Source organism: Histoplasma capsulatum (assembly GCF_000150115.1).
Source record: "Histoplasma capsulatum G186AR genomic scaffold supercont2.6, whole genome shotgun sequence".
Classification (NCBI taxonomy): domain Eukaryota; kingdom Fungi; phylum Ascomycota; class Eurotiomycetes; order Onygenales; family Ajellomycetaceae; genus Histoplasma; species Histoplasma capsulatum.
Genome location: NW_025544806.1, coordinates 1,567,356 through 1,583,449, shown reverse-complemented (window position 1 = coordinate 1,583,449; position 16,094 = coordinate 1,567,356). Strand labels below are relative to the sequence as shown.

Here is a 16,094-nt window from a genome sequence, read left to right as displayed (position 1 = left end):
GAACAAGAGACCCAAAAATACAAAACAGAGTTAAAACAATAGTATCATCAACACTCATTAACACCGACATCACCAACTCAGGGGATCCTCCTCACTGCGCTCCATTAGAACCTTGATGACAGGCTCAACTGCCGCTCGCGTGCTCCTGAGCTGAGAGCCCTGTCGAGTCCGCGTATAAAAGACAGGACAGTCCTTACTATCACACTTGACCTCTTCCCCCCACGAAACGCCCATGCACGAGCGGCATATTTTATGTAAAAAAAATTCTTTCCTTTCCTCCTTCATCAATCTACTTTTCAACTGCAACAGCGAAACGTGACTATCCCGCAAACAACCAGTGCAAATCTGCTCCTCGCCTTCCTCTAATTTTTCCCGGCAGACAACACACGATGACAACTTCATATATGACTCCAAAGTCTTTTTCGCCGAGAACAATCCCTCCTTATTTGCAGGCACATTCGATGCGCCACCTTCTATACGCCGCACGCGTTGGTACTTCGGCATCTCGTCGTACCATTGTCGAACATTCGCGCCAACGAGGTTGAAGATTCGCTCGAGTGGTGGAATTAGGTTTTTTGATATGTAGTACTCCGCGTCTAACTCTAGCTGAGAGTCGTGAAGGAGTACTTCCGGAGCTACACATCGGTCAATCAGTCTCGCACCGGGTGCACCGGATATTACCACGTAAGGGACTCGCTCTCCATATTGTACTTCCGTCCGTGGATCCTCAAGCATGCGCTTGGCACTTATGAGGGCGCCAGGAGGCGGAATCCCTCGCTCGCTGTACGTTCCCAGTCGAACTTCTTTTGCAAAGCAGAAGTCTTGAATGGATACTTTGCCCTGCATGATCTTAGCACATTGTTTCTGGAAATAGCTTTTAACTCGGCTCAAATCTGCGGTTTCAAACAAAATCTTCAGAGCTTTCTCTTCGATTTTTTGCTCTGCAGGCGTTCCATCGCGGCGTACGGTTTCGATGCCTTTGGCATCAAAATCTGGTTCCTTCTGCAAGCGACTCTCGTACTTGTATCCAACATATCGCTTCTTCGCTAACAGGACGCAAGGATGGTAGACCTTTTCGAACTTGAGCTTGACAGGGCGGGGATTCGAGTCTGTGACCGCTCTTGCAATTTCCTCCCCTATATCGAAGGCTTCATCTCTTGTGCGCCCCTTGAGGTAAACAAAGATGCTGTCGGTATCCCCATAGACTACCTCTGCACCCCATCGTTCGACAGAATGGATCAAAACGATGGCTTTTTCTAGCGTCTCTCTGGCTGTCTGAACGATACTATCTGCTATTTCTGCACACGGCATTCGGCCAGAAAATGAAGCTGATGTATATCCATAGGTGACGTTGGCGATCAGCTTCAGCGCTAGTTGTCGGTTATTAAGTAGACGCTGCAAGTACTTATCGTCCTTGGCAGCCTTCATACCACCTTTGACCATAACTCTAGTTTCCAGAATCTCTATTAACATTTTCGCTAGTAGTGACTTGCGGACCTCCTGCTTGGCGTATATAATACCATTGGGGGCGATATTGATCTGGTCCTTGAGCAGTTCAAGGAGGCCTGCGGGCCTCCTGAAGTCAATAAACCCCAACTTGTTCTGACCCCGCCAACTCACAACTCTTCCCAAGCAAGTCGAATAGCAGTAATTATATGCGATCATGATACTCGGATAGAGGGACTGGAAGTCGAGCACTAAGAGGGGGCTGGTGTAGAAATCGCTTTGAGGCTCCATGACAAGCGGCAAGCATTCGAGTGCGTTCTGCTGTCCCACTTGTTTCTTGCCCGGGGAGATGAGGATGAAATTTTCCGGTTTAGCAATTCGGAACATGAGGGACTCGACTTTGAACTGCGATCCTCTGGAGAAAACAGAAAAGAAATCAATGCCCAATATTCGAGCTTGCTCACTAGTTCTGGAAATCAATTCGTTCGACTCGATGATTTTTAGATCCAGTTGAACTCGCGAGAGAAAGTAATTGATGACCTTCGCAATATCCCGCGGTCTTTTGCTGGTAAACCATTTCGTTAAATCTTGAAAAGGGTAATGCGGAATTCGTTGGTGGAGGAGATGGAAGACTACGTTTTCCATAGTATATTGGAGCAAGTTGAGTTCCCCTCGCATGGCCCTCCATATGTTGATCATGTGTCGGCCAGTAATCCGAATTGAAGACGTATGATTGAAACCCCAGCGATCATTCCCCTTGCCAATACGTCCGTGAGAATTTGTCTTCACCCTGGACAACTCGTCGCAGAGGTCATAATCATACTTGTATCTCGCCCTTTCAATCAGGTAACCCCATGAGCTATTATGTACCTCATAGCCAGTTAAAATATCTGGATCACGCTGCCTTACAACATCAACCAGTCTCGTTAAAAGATCAAGCTCGGTATGTTCTTCCTCAAACTCGGAGATCATAGTGGGAGATATCCTAGAGGCGAGGCTCTCATTTTCTGATAGAGCAATAATCCCTGCAGTAATGCCAGCAGAATCATCGTCGTCATTGATCTCAGTTTCGCCATCCTGCACGCACCAGAAAACACAGGAGATTTCATCCTCTTCGGGATTTGGAACTAAAGTGCCACGTGTATTCACATGAACCTCGAGACTCATAACACTCATATATTGAGCCTCTTGTCGTACGTTCCTCGCCGGTTTTTTCTGAGAATACTTGAATCCATGGCGATTCTTTTGTGTTGGTCCCTCAATCTGAGAAAGAGCGGAACTTGCAGGCTTCTGTGAAGGAATATTATTCCCTTTAGCATCCTTCAATTTGCGAATGTCTTCCTCAAGCCACTCGACAACTTCACTACGGCTTGGTGCAGTTGGTGCAAATTCCCAAGTCCGCAATGAGCACGATTTACGGAGTTTGTTGTTTTCCTTCTCAAAAGCATCTCTGTTGATAATTATTGATGGCTTGTCTCCGAACAACGCGGGAGAATACCCGGTCAGATCAAACAGAGGAAGATAAGGCACTGTGGTGCTTTCCAACTTGAACTCTCTTCCAGCATATTCGCGTGCACGATCAGGGACGTCTTCCTCGTTGCTGTAATGGGGGCCCTGGTATATAATTGATGGCCGGCCATCCGCTTGCATTGTAGTTAGAACCTCAGAACGTGAAGGGCAGGCTGGAATGAAACTAAAAATTCTACACTCTGGTGGTATGTTGAATGACTCGTAAAGATTGTGTTGAGGTTCCAAAACGGAGGATGAATGCGTCTCCGATTGATTTAACTTGGAAGAATCGTCAAATGTGCGGTTGCTAACTGCTGGTTCCAAGGCGGATACAGATAGGGAAGCGACTTGTTTTGAACCCTGCGATTGTGATTTCTGCGACGAAATATCCTGTTGACTCAGCCTTGAAATAGTAGCTGGGTCGTGCGGATCCTTGACAACATGGAAGGAGATGCGCTTATTTCCGTTGTTACTTCTGCTAAGCTTCTGGGATTGTTTAAGTTGAGATGAAGATGGGAAATTAACGGTTGCGGATTCTAACTCCGTCGATTCACCCACTAGCAAGTTTTGTGTAGTGGCGCTGTTTAAACGGTCATGGCAAGTGGCATTCGTGATAGGGGGAATCTTGCCATCATTTCCTAGTTTAAGCCGCTTATTCTCCACATCAGTTTCACGTAAAGTTGAATTTGCGCGCTTCAAACCTTTCAGCCGGGAATCTATGTCGCTAATGAACTCTTCGTCGATCTTGAAAACGTCATCCTGGCTGTTGATGAAATCGTTAGACGGTCTAACCCCGAACCGTTTGAGATCCAACAGATCTACCTGATTTTCAGCTTCAGTTTCCTTGGACCCCTTGGAACAATCCTGGTTGCTAAGGCTTGAAGAGATTGTTAGATCATCCGCTGATTTGGGCTCTAAGTCTCCTGCAATCTCAACTTCCTGCTCGTGCAAAAATGAGTCATTCACATCACCCTCATCCGAATCATACGAGAAGCCCTCCTGTCTAGGGGTAACTATAAGGCTCTCATCTACATCGACATGCGCCCTCGACTCCTCCGCCATTTTATCAATTCCAAAATCCTCGGGCTCCATTACCTGTATGTTACCAGGAAACAGATCTTCAACACTGCTTAAAGCTGATCGAATGGTAGCTTCGAAAGGCGTCGTAGCAACAAAATCAGTGTAAGTGGGCTTTCGTCCAAGATGCTCCTCATCTGCAACAGCTTGCATTTTTGTTCTGTACTCCTCCTCATGAACCCAACCGCCAGGACCCGTTTTTCTAGGATCTGCAGACATGGATACCAACTCTTCAGGACGGAAAGAGGAACCGCTATCCGCATCGGAGGGATTAAGCTTGCTCCTCCTTCGCTGGGCTTCTTCTTCCCATAGCCCAGCCAAGCTGGGTACAAGCTTCTTGTCCGGTTCCAGAGGCTGAAGCATTTCGACGAAGTCCTGATGTATGGGCCGCTCCTTAACCTCGGAACGATTTATAATATCTTGAACATGGATATCAACTTCTAAATCGCAGTGACTCTGTCGTGGCAAAATGGAATTATCAAGAACAGCGCTCTCTGGAATGGAACGGTCATGCCAAATATGTGTCGAGTTTTCCAGATAGGTCGGTATCGGCGCTCGGAAAGTCACTTTGCTGCTCTTGAGATACGCACAGCCGTACAGATTGTAATCACACATCCATTGTGATAAATATTGCAGATGGCTCTCGTACGGCTGCAGAACGCGTTTCATGACAGCTCCTTGTCTCAGTAGGTCGGCAAGACGCGTCATATTCATAGGGTTGAACAGGTATATCTTAAAAAAGAACCTGTATCCAACATGATACCCGTAAAATGGAATGCCCTTTACGAAGGTGATGTGGGCAACATACGCCATTTTCTTTTCATATGCATTTCGGCGATAACTTATCGCCAGGGCGTGATCGATAGACAATTGAAGCGTGCGAATGGCAGTATTTACTGGGACATATTAGGAAAAGCTCCATAATTTGTTTGTAATTTATCAACTTCTTCAGAACGCGTCTCTCACCTTCTTTTGGATTCAAGCTTCCTTGATACTCGATGTAGAGATATGGGAATGCGCCATGTACGTGAGCGCATACCTTTTGCCCCGTCTCCGTCGTCCCGAAAACTCGGATGACGGGGACCTTCGGGCGTGCATTTTTCGGGACTGGTCCAGCATTGACAGGAAGTTGAGGATCAAAACTTGTCGGGACTGCCTGGTAGTGATCAACGCAATTCAGCAGAACTTGAAACTTTTCCATCTGCTAACTGGTGGTGGCCAATCTGGGGATGGACATTGCTCTGTGTTTGATGCGATATCCATAAATCAGATATACTATTGACACATTGAACATAAATCCCAAAAGGAGGTATAATCCAACAGAAAGTTCTTTTTAGGCAATGTTTATCCCCTTTGGATACGAAATCGAGGCGATGACGGCGTGGCGCCACACCACGTGACGTACCTCCGGTGTGGCATCGCGATTTTGAGCTCGATCTTGCTTAACCTTCTCTTCGTCATCTGAACTCCCACTCTAACAGTCTGCGAAGAATGCCATTGGTTTTTCTGTCACAGATCCCTAATATCTGATAAAGTGAAGTATACAGAGACATTTTACTTTTCATCTAGCCAATATGTCTCGAAGACCAACAGATGTGGCGTCGAAGGAGCGCAATGAGTACATCCCCGCCTTTATCTCCAAGAAGCCTTTCTACGTCGACGATGAGTCTTCCGCAAATGACTACCTCGAGCATCAGCGACTCCAGAAATCCAAGACAGAGCAAAAATGGTACGAGAGAGGGAAGCGTGTAGGACCAGCTGCGACCAAATATCGCAAAGGCGCATGCGAGAACTGCGGCTCCATGTCTCACAAAGTTAAAGAGTGTCTGAGCAGACCAAGGAAACTTGGAGCGAAATGGACGGGGAAAGATATACAACCAGACGAAGAGATTCAAAAAGTGGACCTAGATTGGGATGCGAAGCGGGATAGATGGAACGGTTATGATGCTTCGGAATATCGGAATGTGGTGGAGGAATATGAAGAGCTGGAAGCGTTGAAGAGACAAGCGAAGGATCGCACAGAGATGAAAGAGCTACGAACTGGCGACGATGACGAGGAAGATTATGAGGGAGACGACGGTGCTGAGGAGGCTAGATATGCAGAGGAGTCTGATATGGGCCGTCAACAGAGTACCGCCACACGTAACCTACGTATACGAGAAGACACTGCGAAATATCTCCTCAACTTGGATCTTGACTCCGCTAAATATGACCCTAAGACCCGCAGGATGGTGGATATGGGCGCACAGTCGGATCTGGCTGCAGCTCTGGTAGCGGAAGAAAACTTCATTCGGGCCTCAGGAGATGCTGCTGAATTTGAACGAGCTCAGCGATACGCGTGGGAATCTCAGGAGCGTGGCGATAAAGACAGACAGCACCTTCAGGCAAATCCTACATCGGGCGAGTATTTCAGAAAGAAAGAAAAGGAGCAGGCGGAAGAAAAGCGCAAGGCTCAACGAAAGGCGTTGCTAGAGAAGTATGGTGGCGAGGAACATCTACAGCCAGCTCCCTTGCGCGAAGCTGCAGTTATTGAGAACGAACGATTTGTCGAGTATGATGAGACAGGAGCTATTAAAGGGGAGCCCAAAAAGGTTGCGAAATCACGCTATGCTGAGGATATACTCATCAACAACCACACCTCGGTATGGGGCAGTTGGTGGTCAAACTTTGTATGGGGCTATGCGTGTTGTCATTCTACAGTGAAAAACAGCTATTGTACTGGGGAGGAAGGGAAGACTGCGTTTGAGGAGGCTCAAAATATGCTACTTAATGATATGGAAAAGGCTGGAGAGGAAGAGGAGGTACGGGGAGAATCAGAGAAAGATATCTCGAAGGAAGCATACCTGCAGGCAAAGAAGCGTGATAAAACCGGCCCTGATACAAAGCTCGGGAAACGGACCCTCCAAGAGATGCGGCAGGGGGTTACCGAGGAGGAGCTTGAAGCTTACAAGAAATCGAGAAGTGCGGCAGCTGATCCAATGGCGGCGTATCTCGGGAAGGATGAGCTGGTTCGATGATAATCTGGCGAGCCGTTAATAATGATTCTCCTTAACATGCTGAGTGTGCAAGCGAATTGCTATAACTAGTTATGTTTGATCGCCATTTTTCTTACTTGAAACAAATGTACGGGTATTTGTGATATGCTATAGACTAGGTATTTTAATTATATCAACATGCCAACTGGCCAGCATGTCAACAATCGGCCCCTTATCAATTCCTGTCCCTGACATACGCAGTCCGTGCTAGTCCCAAGCTGGACGCGTGCCAAGACGCTGCAGTATCCAGGGGGTGCAAAATCAAAAACGCGACGGAGCAAGAGAGCGCAGAACTCAGCGTGGAGGGGACACCCCATTGATGATTAAATCGTAGTGTGGAGGAAGATACCTGGTAAATCTGTTTCTAGAGAGTATGCAGCCACTTCATTATCTAGATTTCAAACATAGGATCCTTGGCAATTCTCTGTGATTTGCGGCTTGTTTATAGGGGCACACGGGTCAGCCTCAAGGTTTCCCTAACGACCAAGCTCCGGCTCAGCAGCAACGGCATGACCTTGGCCATCTTCACCTTCCGCTCACATCAACCTCTCGAGTCAACGTCTGACTTCAATCACTTGCACTCCCTCTCAATATCTCGACCCACATTCCCTTCCAACGCGTGAACAGTTGACCTTGTCCGTCGTTCTCTTTTGCCGTGGTCCTTGTCGAGTCCTACATTCGTTTGGCCCAGAGACTCGCTCTGATCCATAAACGGTTCGATATTCAGCGATGGATCGGTAGCATATCGTATAAAAGCCGGAACTCAGTTGTTCGTCCCTTCACTCTCTCAACATCACTGGATGTATTGATATTTCGAGAATCCGTTCGCGTCATACTTCACCCTCCCCACTGGCTGGCGGTCGCCCCGTCGCGGGCGAAGAGAGCAAAAAATTGGGTGTGATCTGGGGAAATCTGGGGAAAGAGAACATACCCTATAGTTTGGCGGTAGATAGATATCCTGGCTGGTGGACGCTCTTCGATCCCTTCCCACGCATACCCGCATACGAAAGATAAAGCCACTTCCCCCCACAAAAAAAATGCCGTTACAGAAGAGCATGCCGCAACGGACTCCTCAGTCAAAATCCTCCAATCTGCCTCCCCACACCGATGATTCTGGCTCTGGAGGTAGGCATTTGCCCGTTCAACAAAAGTCATCCGCTTCAGCCAAAACACAGGCTGCGAAGACTAACAGGCAGGTGCAAGCAGTGGAGGGTCCTCCGTCACGAAGGATGCAGAAAAATTCGTCCTCAGGTAGCATCACGACGGATAGCTCCAATTCCAGTTCGTTGCCTTTTAGGAATAACACGGAGCAGCGCGCTGGCGGTGCCCCAACTCGCCGAAGACAATCGATTAGGGAGCAGAACACGACAATTGGCCCGCGAAATGGAGATCCTGTGAAACGGTACTTACTATTTTTTACGTGTTTTTATTTATGTTTTGTCAGTGAGCTAACAGTGACCCTTGTTCACTATTATTTGTAGGGCGTTCACCAATTATTCGAACCCTCAAACGTATTCCGAGAACCCTTCCACACAGCCCTCCACGTCTCACGAACACACGGGAAACTCAAGCTCCCGTTTGAGTTTTGGCTCAGCAACAGCTAGTGGTTCATTGAAGGATGAGAGTCCGACTCCCGCCGATAACAGCGAGTTCCTCGAGCCAATCAGTTTCGACGATTTCCATAATAGTATCATGTCGAAAGAACCAAGTTTAAGTCATTTCCCCCTTCCTATGGCCAGCAGTTATGATTTGAAACCTCCCGCTCCACGATCGACACCGAGGTGGTCAAGCCAACAGCCACCGCAAAATGGGAGCCATGTGCGGACAGGTCAGCTGGCCCGAAGAGAAAGCAATGCTTCACGGAGCACAGTGGGGAGTGTAACGGGAGTAAATGGAAATACTCAACCTCAAGGAACTACTGCATCTCGTCCGCGTCGGCTAAGCCACGCTCCTCCTCCATCTTCTACTGTTACAACGTCGCGGCCGCCTAGGAAATCTATTGGACCGGGTAGCTTGATATCTGACAATGGAGATCGCGTTGCTCCGCGGCGAAGACCAAGTTTATCAGCAAGGAAAGCCTCGGATGCAAATCGTCCAGACCAGCCAAATTTTAACCCTCAAAACTTTGATGTTGGTGGTCCTCCCGAGTCTACAATGTTTCTAAATACACCTAGATATCAAAAAGCAAAATCGTTGCAACCACCTTCCCGAATAACCAGGGATAGTAGGGATAGCCTGTTTGTTCCATCTACTGTGCCAGAACCCTTGAGGTCTTCGTCAAATAATGCTGTTCGAACTCCAGCCAAGACTGGGCTAAATCGGACGACTACGCCCTCGTCATCCAAGCGGATCTCTGTTATGCCACCACATGCTCACGGCTTAGGGGCACGAACGATCAGCCCTACCGATGCTAGGCGTATGAAACGAATGTCGCTGATGCCCCAACCGCCGCCCATGCCACATACTCCTCCCACACAGCAAAACATTGTGCTTCCCAGACCTCGTTCTTCTGCCCAGTCTCCTTCCATGATACCGAGGAAAAGCGTTACCCCTTCCTCTTCAAGGACCACTCCTGATCCTCATCGCAAATCCTACAGTTCGGGGATTTCATTATCATCCAATACCAGTTACAATTCTGCTCGGAATTCTAACGGGTCCTTGCAACCCAGGCTTTCGCAGAATATTTCTACCTCTAGATTGCCAACTCCGAAACCACGTACAGACAACGCCTCTAATAACGATGAGGAAGAAGTCCCGCCGGTTCCAGCAATTCCGAAGGCATACGAATCGCCTAAGACTGAAGGAGAAGTCCAATTGCCTCCTGCTCGAAAATCTAGCCTGCCTTTTGAAACCGGATCACTCAGAGATAGTTTAAAGTTGGATTCTGGTAGCTTTGAAACTCCTAGCAAAGGACCTACAATAGATGACTTTCATGTTGCGAGACCAGTTGTTCATAGGATGGAATCTAAACCTCGACCTGTTTCAAACATTAGTCGCAAAAATCTCCAACCATTGAAGCTCCCACCACTCAATTTATTGCCTCTAAGCGTTCCTATGACTAACAAGATTGAATCTTTGCGAGATAAAGCGACCGAGGATCCGACCTCGCACGTTTCCCGTACACCTCCACCCCGCCAAATAATGACAAAGACTCCGACTACCCCAATGACCGCTTCTAAAGCAAGCTTCTTTTCCCACAGTATACACGATCAAGAACCCCTGCCATCCACCCAACTCAGGAGCACAAGTTCGCATCATGCCCTCCTCACCGACCCAATACGGTTCCGGGCCCAAAATAGCTCAAGTGCTCTTGAGCCTTTGGATATTCTGTCTGACCATAGAAGCATTTCTCCCTATGTATCTTCATCGTTACCAAAGGCTAGTGGCGAGTTTTCTCATGTTCGACCTCAGCTTCCCAGCGAATACTCCAGGAATAATGCGAGCAGGCTGACCGGCCCGCGACCTCAAACCCAGTTTGCTACTATTTCACCACGTCTTGAGGCGTCGAGTTTGGGACCTCAGACGGCTGACACCGAATCTGAGGGCAGCGCACCGTCGTTCACGCGGCGAAATCCTAGCTTGGATCACCAGAGGACAAAGTCACATCACACCATCAAGGAACCAAGCAACAATTCATCCAAATATGGCAACATGCCTCCTCCGAAACTTCCAGCTTCGGCTACTTGGAATGGCCTATCAACAGTTGGACAGAACACAAGTTCCACCAAGCCTACCTATCTGCATTCGAGACGGAAAGCATCGACGTCGAGTGTCACAAACGGTCTGGCCCAACGGACCCAAAGCATCAGCAGCGACCAGAGCTTGGTGCTCAACCCTAGCCCTTCCACGGATGCTGGCGATGTAGACAGCCAACCGAATCGCTCGACGTCATCCTTATTATCGCCTGTGCATAAACTTCTATCGAGTTCCAAATCAACGACACCAAAGCTTCGTCTTCAAGACCAGAATCTTGATCGTGATGACTTGTTAGCTGAAGAAGAAATGAAAAGACTAGGCAGTAAACGGAAAGATTTTGAGACTGCTGCTAAAGAGTTGGAAGAATTGAGGCGTAGGGCGAGTCCCAAGGAGCGGGTTGGGCCAGGCCAGGCTCTTAAGATGGCTAGCTTGAATATCTTCGAGAAAGGTGAAATCATTGATTTTAAGGATATCTACTTCTGCGGTACGCACAAGGCGAAAAAGCATGTCGGCGATCTTAGTGCCCAAGCTGCCAATTTTGGATATGATGATGAACGCGGCGATTACAACATCGTCATTGGGGACCACCTCGCCTACCGCTATGAAATCGTGGATATTTTAGGCAAGGGAAGTTTTGGTCAGGTGGTCCGATGTGTTGACCATAAAACTGGTTCTCTCGTTGCGGTGAAAATCATCAGAAATAAGAAGCGATTCCACCAGCAGGCACTTGTTGAAGTAAATATTCTGCAGAAGCTTAAGGAATGGGTATGTTTCCCCTTATCTACACTCCGTCCATCCTATCTCGTACTTTTCTAACAAAGCTTATAGGACCCTCACCGACGTCACAGCGTAGTGAACTTTACTCAAAGTTTCTACTTCCGTGGTCATCTGTGTATATCGACTGAACTTCTAGGAATGAACCTGTACGAGTTTATCAAAGCTCATGACTTCCGTGGATTCTCCCTCAAGCTCATCCGCCGGTTTACGAAGCAGTTGCTCGGTACTCTAGTCCTTTTACATAAGAACAAGGTCATTCACTGTGACTTGAAACCGGAAAACGTACTTCTAGCACACCCTTTGCATTCAGAAATAAAGGTGATCGACTTTGGCTCCAGCTGTTTTGAAAACGAGAAGGTGTACACGTACATTCAGAGTCGCTTCTACCGCTCCCCTGAAGTTATATTGGGCATGTCATATGGTATGCCCATTGATATGTGGAGCGTGGGTTGTATACTGGCGGAATTATTCACTGGCTATCCTATATTCCCTGGTGAAAACGAGCAAGAGCAGCTAGCATGCATTATGGAGGTGTTCGGTCCCCCCGAAAAGCATCTCATTGAAAAAAGTACCCGGCGAAAACTCTTTTTCGACTCTCTTGGGAAACCCCGCTTGACGGTCTCATCCAAGGGGAGAAGAAGAAGGCCAAGCTCGAAAGACCTCCGCCAAGTCCTGAAGTGTGATGATGATGCTTTCCTAGATTTCATCACTCGTTGCTTAAGATGGGATCCAACACGAAGACTCACTCCAAATGATGCTTTGAACCATGAGTTCATAACGGGCATTAAGTCCACCACTCGGTCGCGGGGCCACCTTCCTCCGATAAACTCACCTGGAAAGCGAATTACCTCTGGACCCGCTTCGTCGACGATACGGCCGCTCCCCAATCCCCCGTCCCTTAGTAGCAAGGGCGCTGGAAGGCCCCGAGACATGCCAAGTCAATCACCCATTAAAGGCACAGGACCAAAGCGGAGTTCAGCCACCACAAACGTATCCGCGGCGAACAGTACTACAAAACGGACGTCCAATGGAAATCCAATTTCTGGTTCTGCCTTACCACGGGTTACGAGGGCTACGAGTGGAAAAGCAGATCTCGCAACAGCGGCAGCGGCGACCAGCTTGGTAAGCTGAAGTCCGAACTCCCCGACGTCGCGGTTTTGCTGCAGCTCCACGAAGTGTACTGACCCGAATATTTCAATGGTGCAGAAAGCACGGTGACAATGAGGCCTATCTCCTGTAGTGTCATAAATTAATCTTGGTTCCCTTTATCAATGTCTCCTAAAAAGGAAGCAGAAGGATATGCTCCATTGACAAAGTGTCATAACGGTTCGAAATGTCTCCCCTTGTTTCATATTTCATTTACACATTTATTTTCAGTTCATACCCCATGCTCTGCATTTGCGCTTCTTTTCTGTATCCATTCCTCTACAAGAAAACTCGCTTTCTTGGTCATTATACATCGCGCGAGTGTTGTTTGATATGCCTGTTGTATTTAATCCAACGTCCAGTATTCACTTTTGCTTTGGACCTCATTTTCGTCTCTCATGATGTATAGCAAATCAAACAAGCTTCTCTTTCCCTATGTTTATTCCAACGGGAATAGGAACTTTGGATTTTAATTTCGGCTTTTGATCTCCCCTTTGTTGCTTTTTGTTTTATCAAGTTTCCATCATCGTGTATCTTTTCATTAGCATCTCTCGGTCCTCTTGCATCTGCCAAATGCCATATATCACACTTCTTGGAAAGACCATTGACTCGATTATCCCGCTCGCGACTGCTGCATGTCAATTTCGCTCATATTCACTTTCTGTTTGTCGTTCGGTTTTATGGCTGCTTTATATTCATTTACATCCCCTCTTTCCTTTCCTTTCTCTTTCTACCTTTTTTTCTTTTCTTTTCTTTTTTTGAAAAAGACATACAGCATTCACCTCTTTGTTGCAGCTGACGGTTTTCCTTTTTCACTTGAGAAAGAGAAAAGCCTTCTGGTACAGGCTATCAATTTTCCTTCCAACTTTTCTTCTCCTGTTTGTTACTACCTGTACCCTCTTCGGTCTATTTCCTTATTTCTCCTTGTTGGCATTTTTATCCCTACCCAGTTGTTAATTTTCCCCTCTTCATTTCCATTTCGATATGTCACATTTCACTGTCCATATATAGCATATATTGACTCAGGTGTTTTGCGGTTCGGGCTTGGTCTAATTAATGCGCTATGTTTGATATGCTTTTTACCATCATCTCGCGGGCAGGCTCTTCTCCTTTTCGAGTTAGATTTACTATTTTGCCTCTCATGACAGTGACGCCTACTTTTTTCTTTCTCACTTCTTTTCTGGGCATAATCAGCCATATACCCATTTGTACCAGATGGCTGTTATGGACAGACCATCCGCTATTATCATATATTTAACTTAGTTATTATCAGCTATCCAATACAAAATGCGCGATGATTGGATCTCTTAATGAGGAGATTTGAAAAAAAAAAAAAAAAAAAGAGGCGCCTGGAACTAACAATATATTTATCGACACCTGTCCTGTCGGGACCCTGATTAGTCATCATCCAGGTAAAGAATCGCCGCAGCTAGCTCAAACTCCTGGACACGGAACACCTGCTTCATATTTTTATACGATACCAGATCGTGATAGTAACTGATGACGGGGTGGGGGATTCGATTTTTTTGTTTCTCATTTTGAATTGGAGCTTATATCCCTCCATGTTGCTGGTCCCTTTCTGAACGAGCACTGGTGGTTTTCAATTTATACAGATCTATATAGCGTCGTTTCCTCCGCCCCGATGAACGGATTTGAGAAGCATAAACTGGACGAGGATGCATTTGGGGAGAGGCCCGGAATTGGATCTGGGCTGAGGACTTTCGATGCTTTTCGTAAGTTCTCCTCCTTAATTGTGCAACCTATTTCCAAGCTATCTATCTCCAACCGCCACCTCACACGGTCCACAGATCAAACTCCCAAGGCTAACAACACCTTTTGAAAAACCAACCTATAGCTAAAACCAAACCCACATATACCACTTCAACTCGACGCGGCGGCCAATGGACCATCATCGTCTTCGCCTTGTGCGCCTTCCTTTCCCTGAACGAGCTCCGCACCTGGTATCGGGGTGTAGAGAACCACCACTTCAGCGTCGAGAAGGGCGTCTCGCGCGAGCTCCAGATGAACCTAGACATTGTCGTCGCAATGTCGTGTGACGCGTTGCGGGTCAACGTGCAGGACGCAGCGGGCGATCGGATCCTCGCCTCAGACCTTCTCGACAAGCAGCCAACTAGCTGGGCGGCTTGGAATCGTGAGCTGAATGGGGTGACTAGTGGAGGTGGGCGCGAGTACCAGACGCTGAATGAGGAGGATTCGTCGCGCTTGATGGAGCAGGAGGCAGATGCACATGTTGGACATGCGCTGGGAGAGGCGAAGAGAAGCTACAAGCGCAAATTTCCCAAAGGCCCGAAGTTGAAGAGGGGGGAGAAGGCTGACTCGTGTCGGATATATGGTAGTCTGGAAGGGAATAAGGTGCAAGGTGATTTCCATATTACGGCGAGAGGCCATGGGTATCCTGAGTTCGGGGAACATTTGAGTCATGATGGTACGTTTCTTTCCTAAAAACCTGGACCCTGGGCTTTTTCCAGCTTCCGCTCTTTTGAATAACTAAACAATATTGATGTAAAAAAATAAAACTAGCATTCAATTTCTCCCACATGGTAACCGAATTATCCTTTGGCCCACACTACCCCTCGCTCCTTAACCCCCTCGACAAAACCATCTCCGTCACACCAGCCCGCTTCTTCAAATTCCAATACTACTTGTCTGTCGTGCCAACCATCTATACGCGCGCTGGCATTGTCGACCCTTACAACCACGTCCTCCCAGACCCCACAACAATACGCCCCTCCGAGCGCGGGAGCACCATCTTCACCAACCAGTACGCCGCCACCTCTCAGTCCCACGAAGTGCCTGATCCGCAGTATCATATCCCCGGTATCTTTTTTAAATACAACATCGAGCCGATTCTACTGGTTGTTAGTGAAGAGAGGGGCGGCCTGCTGGCGTTGCTTGTGCGACTTGTGAATGTTTTAGCCGGCGTGGTGGTGGCTGGTGGTTGGCTGTTTCAGATTAGTACGTGGGCGATGGAGAATTTGAAGAGGAGGCAAGGGAAATCGGAAGGAGTGCTGAATGGGAAGGTTACTGGCGATGAGGATGAGTGAGAGGCGAGTGCGTGTAAGGGAGAAATGAAACTCTACGTTTTTTTTTTGGGGGGGATTCCTATTTCTCTATTCACATGGCGTGTTCCTTTTCCACACAATGTTTTACTACATTTTTGTATGTCTTGGGTCTCTCGCAACATTTCGATTAGGTATTATTTCATTTTTCATGATTTCCTTCCTATTTTCCCTCCAGGCGTTGCAATTGTCAGTAGATGATAGAATTCTCAACCTAGCATTTCGTGTCATCTCGTGTCTTAGCCCTTACTGAGGCAGTTAACTGGTTCGTCTAATTCAAAAATGATGGAGAACTACGGTCCGCTTCATGGAAAGCCCCAGCAATGAG

The 16,094-nt window shown here is 47.5% G+C and overlaps 4 protein-coding genes across 4 annotated transcripts; 3 read left to right on the top strand and 1 right to left on the bottom strand.

Moving 5' to 3' along the window:
• Positions 1-69: 69 nt before the first annotated feature.
• Positions 70-5,269, bottom strand: HCBG_05255 (polymerase zeta subunit; the record flags this gene model as incomplete). Its single annotated transcript, XM_045432304.1, has 2 exons — positions 70-4,928; positions 5,242-5,269. The coding sequence occupies 2 exons, from the start codon at positions 5,267-5,269 to the stop codon at positions 70-72; spliced, it is 4,887 nt and encodes a 1,628-aa protein (XP_045287516.1).
• Positions 5,270-5,606: 337 nt separating this feature from the next.
• Positions 5,607-7,049, top strand: HCBG_05254 (splicing factor SluA; the record flags this gene model as incomplete). The annotated part of the gene is made up of 1 exon (XM_045432303.1): positions 5,607-7,049. One exon carries the CDS (start codon positions 5,607-5,609, stop codon positions 7,047-7,049), a length of 1,443 nt encoding a protein of 480 aa, XP_045287515.1.
• Positions 7,050-8,104: 1,055 nt separating this feature from the next.
• On the top strand, positions 8,105-13,273 carry HCBG_05253 (dual specificity tyrosine-phosphorylation regulated kinase; the record flags this gene model as incomplete). Its single annotated transcript, XM_045432302.1, has 5 exons — positions 8,105-8,192; positions 8,274-8,469; positions 8,549-11,528; positions 11,592-12,662; positions 12,747-13,273. The coding sequence occupies 5 exons, from the start codon at positions 8,105-8,107 to the stop codon at positions 12,756-12,758; spliced, it is 4,347 nt and encodes a 1,448-aa protein (XP_045287514.1).
• An 879-nt stretch (positions 13,274-14,152) lies between these two features.
• HCBG_05252 (uncharacterized protein) lies at positions 14,153-15,932 on the top strand (the record flags this gene model as incomplete). The annotated part of the gene is made up of 3 exons (XM_045432301.1): positions 14,153-14,419; positions 14,542-15,132; positions 15,228-15,932. The coding sequence occupies 3 exons, from the start codon at positions 14,329-14,331 to the stop codon at positions 15,749-15,751; spliced, it is 1,206 nt and encodes a 401-aa protein (XP_045287513.1).
• Between the last annotated feature and the right edge of the window lie 162 nt (positions 15,933-16,094).